We start from the raw sequence: 7914 nt of genomic DNA, 5'->3' as shown, positions 1-7914 counted from the left end.
TGTAAACATCTTGCACACTTAAGAAACTACACCGAATCTTAACCTGTTTTTGTAAACCCTTTAACTCCCAAGATCTGATTTTTAATTCTCCCATGTAGTTGCTGCACCTTTTCTTGTAAATTTGTGATGAGAATTTGGTGTTAGATCATGAACAACTTGTACCTGATAGGTAACTACTTGTTTGCCGGATAATGTATGGATATTATAGGGGGAAGTTAAATGTTGATCACTTCTAGGAGTTAAAGGGTTAAAAAACCGTCAACATGTGCCGTCATAAAATAAAACCTCGTAGTTGCAGACGTTTTTCTAATTAAAGAAAAAGGCAGGCTCCTGTTTATTTTCACAAGCTTAAATGGGTTATGTCGATTACAAAAAATTACTCAAAAACAAGCTTACCTTATTTTTTTCAAGTCGACTGTCACGTTGTCTCCCATCAGCACAAACGGAGCCCATTGGGCAGGTTCGGTGAAGCCGTTGCCTCTCAACCACTTGATGGCCTGGTGAAGAGATTCACTGGCACTTTCTCCAGCAGCCAGGTGTTGGTAGAAATGACTCATAAGCTGCTCAGTTGCTTTGTCTTCTATGGCCCACGATGCCACCAACACTGAACGCGCACCAGATCCTAGGAAAGCCCGAGCTATTCCAATGACTCCCTCTTGTTTAAACGTTCCACGCCCGCTGTGACAACAGCTAAGTACGACCAGTTTAGCTCGCAGCTTCACATTTGAAATGTCGGACATTGTCAAAAGGTAGTCTTCTTCTTGTGGAATACTTTTAGTGGTGCAATTGGGGGACAGGGCAATCTCCCCTCTCTCGGCATTACCATGGGCGGCAAGATGTATCAGGCTCACTGAATGAAGTGCGTGAAGTACCGCCTGCTTTGTTGCGTGGTCTCCTAACAAAGGCTGAACCCCCAGGAGTCGACCAATCATCTCAGCTTCCTTTCGTGCACACAACAATGGTGTCCATTTCAGAATATGTCCTTTGTAAAGCACTTCACCAGCCAAAGGATCACCCACTACCAGTGCACCGGTCTGACTGTGATAGTCTCCCGGACTTTCCTGAATGATCCCCAAAGTCATCAGAGAAGGGACGATGCGGATTCTGTGGGTTTCTGAAAAATACTTTCCCGCTGTCTCATCCCGCAAGGCAGCAAAAGGGACTCGGTATGAACACTTCTCAGGCACAATGATGACTTCAGGCTCTGTGAGTAAATCTCTGACAGGGGCGATAAGCTGGTCATAACACAGTTGAAGAATCATTTCGTTGCGTTTGGGTTCGTCTCCTTGCGAGGTTGCTCGGCTCTCTTCTTGAGGAGATATGACGATATCGTCACCCAAAGATCGATCCTCGCAGTTCTGGTCATGTAAAATGCCGAAACTGGAGGCACTTTTTTTAAAAATTTCCTCCACATCGCTAACGCATGCAGCCATAAGTGTGTCGATTTTTATCACTGGGCTCACTCGATAGTTAATGTCTCCATTTGCTTTTAAAACCCACAGACGAACATGCCGCTCACAATATGAAATGTACAAAACAGCGCAATTGCTCTCTTGACTCACAATGCTTTCGATCCTTGGCCGAGATGTTGAATCAGCTGAGACGTGGCTTTCAATTGAGAGTTTATCTGCCATTAATTCTGCGAGGCCTCTAGCGCGTCTTAGCTCCTCCACATTAAGAGAGTCTCGCACACTTCCGGTGTCACAATGCATGCGACTGAGCAACTCGTAGGGGAAATTACCATGCTCTTCCAAGAGACATGTTTTAAATTCGTCGTTTTCTTTGAGAAAATTTCGCAATTTTTCATAAATTTCAATACTTTGACGTAGATACACCATTGCCTCCTCAAGATTTGATTCCGATTTCTTTAACTGAGCGATTCCGAGAAGACTGTGAAAGTCATTCATATTGTCTCCTATTTCGCTGCTCATCAAGTGTGCTTTCTCATAGTGTTTTTCCGACTCGTAGTAATTCCCAAGCGATAGGGACACGTGCCCAAGGATTGTATAGATTATACCTTGTTGGGGTCTATCGCCAGTCTTGATAGTGATAGTAAGCCCTTTCTCAAGTAACTCTCTAGCCATCTGGTAGTCATGAAACAATCGTGACAGATTTGCCAGGTTTGCGTAGCAGCACACTTCCATCTGTCTGTGGCAAATTTCTATACTGATGGCGAGTGCTTTGTCAAAATGTTTCTTAGCTTGCCTATTTATACGAAGTGATAGAAACGCAGATCCAAGACTCGCAGAGTAAGCTCCTTCCCCTTCCCTGTCGCCAATTTCTGTTGCAATAGCAAGAGCTTTCTCGTAATATCCTTTAGCCTTCTGATATTCACCGAGTGTATGAAACACACATCCAAGGTTCCCAAACCTTATCCCTTCTCCTTTCCTGTCGCCAATTTCTGTTGCGATAGCAAGAGCTTTCTCGTGATATTCTTTAGCCTTCTGATATTCACTGAGTGATTGAAACACAGTTCCAAGGTTCCCATACCTTCTCCCTTCTCCTTCCCTGTCGCCAGTTTCTGTTTCGATAGCAAGAGCTTTCTCGTGATATTCTTTAGCCTTCTGATATTCACCGAGTGATTGAAACACATTTCCAAGGTTCCCATACGTTGTCCCTTCTCCTTTCCTGTCGCCAATTTCTGTTGCGATAGCAAGAGCTTTCTCGTGATATTCTTTAGCCTTCTGATATTCACCGAGTGATCGAAACACAGTTCCAAGGCTGCCATACCTTGTCCCTTCTCCTCTCCTATCGCCAATTTCTGTTGCGATAGCAAGAGCTTTCTCGTGATATTCTTTAGCCTTCTGATATTCACCGAGTGATTTAAACACATTTCCAAGGTTCCCATACCCTGTCCCTTCTTTTTTCCTGTCGCCAATTTCTGTTGCGATAGCAAGACCTTTCTCGTGATATTCTTTAGCCTTCTGATATTCACCGAGTGATTGAAACACAGTTCCAAGGTTCCCATACCTTGTCCCTTCTCCTTTCCTGTCGCCAATTTCTGTTGCGATAGCAAGAGCTTTCTCGTGATATTCTTTAGCCTTCTGATATTCACCGAGTGATCGAAACACAGTTCCAAGGTTGCCATACCCTGTCCCTTCTCCTTCCCTATCGCCAATTTTTGTTGCGATAGTAAGAGCTTTCTCGTTATATTCTTTAGCCTTCTGATATTCACCGAGTGATTGAAACACATTTCCAAGGTTCCCATACCCTGTCCCTTCTCCTTTCCTGTCGCCAATTTCTGTTGCGATAGCAAGACCTTTCTCGTGATATTCTTTAGCCTTCTGATATTCACCGAGTGATTCAAACACAGTTCCAAGGTTCCCATACCCTGTTCCTTCTCCGTTCTTATCGCCAATTTCTTTTGCGATAGCAAGAGCTTTCTCGTAATATTCTTTAGCCTTCTGATATTCACTGAGTGATAGAAACACATTTCCCAGGTTCCCATACCTTGTCCCTTCTCCTTTTCTGTCGCCAACTTCTGTTGCGATAGCAAGAGCTTTCTCGTGATATTCTTTAGCCTTCTGATATTCACCGAGTGATTGAAACACAGTTCCAAGGTTCCCATACCCTCTCCCTTCGTTTTTCCTATCGCCAATTTCTGTTGCGATAGCAAGAGCTTTCTCGCAATATTCTTTAGCCGTCTGATATTCATTGAGTAATTCAAATACAGTTCCAAGGTTCCCATTACATGCCCCTTCCCCTTCCCTATCGCCAATTTTTGTTGCGATAGCAAGAGCTTTCTCGTGATATTCTTTAGCCTTCTGATATTTACCGAGTGATTGAAACAGGAGTCCTAGCCTTCCATAAGTCACTGCTTCTCCAATTCCGTCGCCAATTGATTTTGCGATGGCAAGTGCGCTTTGAAAAAGTTCCTTGGCTTCTGCAAGCCTACTTTGTCCGTTGTATTTGTCTCCCAGTTCAATGATTGATTTCCCGGTATTGTGGAACATGGCGATAAGTTTGTTGGTGTATCGTACTGCGTTTGTGTAACCGGAGATTGCGTAGTACGCATTGAATATTACCTCAGAGACATCCAGTCCGTTCATATCAAAGCCTAGATTGTTGAGTAAGACTAAACATTCATAACACAAATGAGCGGCTTGTATACCACGATCAGTGTTTAGAAGATATGTGGCAACATCTAAACCTATCCTGATCTTCTGTAGGATTTCACACGTGTTAGTCATCACGTACTCCTTTTTGTTTGACCAAATACCTTCCTGAAATGGAAAAAAAATCAACAGGTTAAAATACAGAAAACTTAAATAACTAAATTAGATGATGACTCTTGGTAGCTATCTCTCTGCAAAAGTTTAGACAGTGCTCACTTTCCACGAATACTTGTTAGTGCGAGTGCAACATTACTTTTCTCTCTCCGTTTTTCCATACCTAATAAATTGTGCATAAACAACACTGATTCTTGACAAATCGCGATGCAAAATTTACGAAAACATGTAACTTTTAGACCCAACCTATGGGGGGAGAGTGCTTAGATCAATTTCTTTCCGGTATGTGCTGTTCTTCCTCAGAACCGTTCTTAATCCCCCCTCTCTCATAGACAATTAATTGTCTGATCCTCCACCGTTCCCCCCCCCCCCCGAAAAATGATATGATCTCCAAAATCCTCCATCTTCCTTTTGATGGCAAAACGATAAACAGACAATTTCAAACTGGTTCATATTAACACTGATTGCCCCCCCCCCCAGCTCCCCCCTCCCATGCCTTTTGCTGATGTTTCATTTGCGCGCAATTCAGATAAACTGCATCAAAAGCATCTCGGATTTAAAACTTCGCTTTTGGATTCATTGAGTTGAGTATTTGATATCCGTCACAGAAAATTTTTGTATTATTTTTCGATCACCGCATGGGCTTATTTTGGGCAGTCAGTGAAACCTGTTAAATTTTTCTTTTATTTTCTGACAGAATAAAAACGTGAATTCTTTCAAGAAAAGTGAATAATGGGCGGAAGCCATAGAACTATAAGAGAAAGACGGCTCACCTTTATAAACAAACTCGTCCCTCGTTCAGTTTCCTGGTCGTTTAAGTAGTGAAACCAGAAGTTCGAAACTGAAAGAAAAACGTATCCTGTCAATACTGAATGCAAATAAATATGTGTTCTTGTCCAAGGGTGAGGGGAAGAAGGCTAGATATTCGCCGAGTTCTTTAAGTTAAGAACGCTAAAGAAGCTATTATCCAGCGGCTTCTTGACCCAAAAGGCTTGGCTGATAAAGGATTCGTTGCATAACCAAAACATTTCACTTTGATAAGATCCAGGAATGATTTGTTTATTTCAAGAACTGGGAAAGAAAGCCAACTGTGTTTGTAGCACATGACAAACCTACGAGGGCCGTTCATTTATTTCTCTTTTTACTATGACTGTCTTCTACCGCTTTTGTGATTCCTTTGCCGATAAAGATTATGGACTTAGTAAGGCTGCTCAATGCAAATTTCTTCTTGCTCAAGAACAAGCAAGTTAATTGCGAGCGGGAAAAATGGTTCCATCTCGCCCGTTCAGTCAGTCATCAGAGCTAACATTTCGCTTCATATTACCCACGTGTTAGCTATATATCAACTAGTGTTATCACAAAATAAGGATATGACTGATCGGTAAAGAAAGAATTGTTTAAATATCACCGCTTCACTCTATTCTTGTAAAATCCCAAAAAAAATATTGGAACACGTGCTGGATACATAATAACATTGTACTCTTAAAATTTGATTTACCTTGTGTCTCATTCGACCCTCCAACTGTTAGAGTTGATTTACAAATAGCTTATCCTTTTCAATATCAAAACATCATCATGCCAACAAAATACGCAATCCGATCAGCGGTAAGAATGCCATTTTGATCCGACATCAAATTCTCTACACTTCTTTAAAGGAAATGTGTATGATCGAGAAGAGGGGATTGCTAGTCAGATTTTGGAAGTGAAGGTTTAAGGGCTGCAAAAACTATTTTATTTTGCCTACAAGTCTATGTTCGCGTCAGACTTTACCACCGAAAATCTTCCTCAATTTCTGGGTTGTTTAGATCTCTGGCATTCCTATCGAACTTTCACTCATTTAAAAAAAGTTTCCATACACATTATTTTTGATTGTATAGAAAAAGAAAATAGTTTTTTGTTTTATACAGTTTAGTTAATTGTTTGTTTGTTTTTTATATATATATATATAAATTTAGCTATTTTAAATCTTAAAAAAAACACACCGTTGAACTCAGCACGTGGCACGTGCTGAGTTTGATGCGTTGTTCGTGTGACTTCAGAAATCAAAAGCAAGAAATTGAAATCAAAGCCTGTAAAAGAAAAATGACGGCAAATAGCAAGAGTCACAAGGGTGAAGAACAAAATGTTAAGGTGGCTGAACACAGTTTTCGCGCGCGCTTTTGCCGATGCAATTCAGCGCGCGCGCAAGGATTGCAAAAAACTAACATGCCGTCAATAGAGCGGTCGTCTTATTTACTCAACACACATCCGCACTATCTGTGCTATTTTTCTCTATAGTTGGCGCAGTGTATTGAGAGCTTTAATCTTTTATTACAAAGACATGTTAGAAAAGTTAACAGTGCAAAGAACCCAGCAATTCTCAGCTTTTTCGTCGTTACCGAGAGAACCCGGTTAAATGCAGCGCATGCGTGGTAAGTCAAAAAATTGCGATTGAATGAAAAATTGCTTTCTCGGAAATATGCCTATTTCTTGAGAACCACTGTTTAGAATTTCACGAAATTTGGCACGAAAATACTTTAGGAAATAAGAAACTGGAGTATCGAAAAAAATTGATTTTTAACAAAGCAAATTCTAGATAATCGAGTAAACCTTCAACAAGGGATAATTAAAGATCTCTGTTAAATTGTTAGCAAAATGGGGTTAACTTGTGAGTATCGTTACAAGCTTGTTGCATGCAAATTATAAAGAAAAGCTAATGACTAGATTTTCTACAAATGAACAAAGCCGATTTTAAAGGCCTGTTTATATTTATTCATGTTGCCATGACGATGGTGTCGCGAAAAGTTTGCACGTGCTCATAATAAATTTTTCCTGTTTCAGCATATTTAGTAGTTGATTAAGTAAGTTATTATTTCTTGTCGCCAACATTCATTTGTGGAATGTCAAAGGAAGTATTGACCGGCGTCGTGTTATCGAGCCTTCAAAAACAAAGATGTATTCAGTCAAATAGTCGCTAGTAAAACCGCATGCATAAATTAACACTATGATTGTCAAGCAAGCCGATGTAACAGGAAATTAGTGGCCACGAATCATTGAAGAATGTGTAAAACAAAACTGGAACTTTGTCAAGTTAGCTTAAATTATCATACCACTCGGGACTTAGCGTATCTGGGTGTGTATATCCGTAGCTTATAAAACATAGCATTTTTCTAACTGAAGAAAGATGGGATTGAGATAGGTCGTAGAACAGAATGTGTAATGTTGGATTGTGAAGAATAAAGTCAAGTTAACAGAAAGTATACATTACAAGTCTGCAGAACCAGCGTGTGCAGAGTTTCCTTCTAAAGTAAGTGAGAAATTCTGCTAAAAATGGCACATACGTCAGCGTAACTATAAAAAAAAACAAAGTTTGGCATAAACTAATTTATGCACCCTGCGCCGCGTTTAACATTATCCCGGATGACTTATAATGGTAAATACTTAAACATTCGAACATGTGATTTCGGGCCTCTTTTAGTTAAGCTTCGGTGCAGGGCAAACATTTTCCCAACCTATTAACCCGCCCGTTGTTTTTGAACATTCCCTTAGGTACATCGAGTTCTCATTCGATGGGTGTTTGCCCTCACCTTTTCTGGGATTAGGTTTCTATTTCCGGTTTTACTGTAACTTGATTTGATATTAAAAATAAACGGCCACTCAACTGAGTGGCCAAATTACGGCAAAGTAAAGGTTGTCCGTTTAATTT

General features: G+C 40.6%; 1 protein-coding gene across 1 annotated transcript in view; it reads right to left on the bottom strand.

The window, feature by feature from the left end:
- Nucleotides 1–392: 392 nt before the first annotated feature.
- Nucleotides 393–7914, bottom strand: part of LOC148724718 (uncharacterized) — a 51019-nt gene continuing 43497 nt past the window's right edge. Inside the window, exon 2 of the mRNA XM_088731364.1 lies at nucleotides 393–3793. Coding sequence (XP_088587490.1) covers nucleotides 393–3793 — 3401 coding nt within the window. The remainder of the gene's footprint in view (nucleotides 3794–7914) is intronic.

This window comes from Stylophora pistillata, chromosome 8, assembly GCF_964205215.1.
Source record: "Stylophora pistillata chromosome 8, jaStyPist1.2, whole genome shotgun sequence".
NCBI classification, from domain to species: Eukaryota; Metazoa; Cnidaria; class Anthozoa; order Scleractinia; family Pocilloporidae; genus Stylophora; species Stylophora pistillata.
Note: the sequence above shows the minus strand (reverse complement) of the source record. Positions and strands in the feature narration are given on the sequence as shown.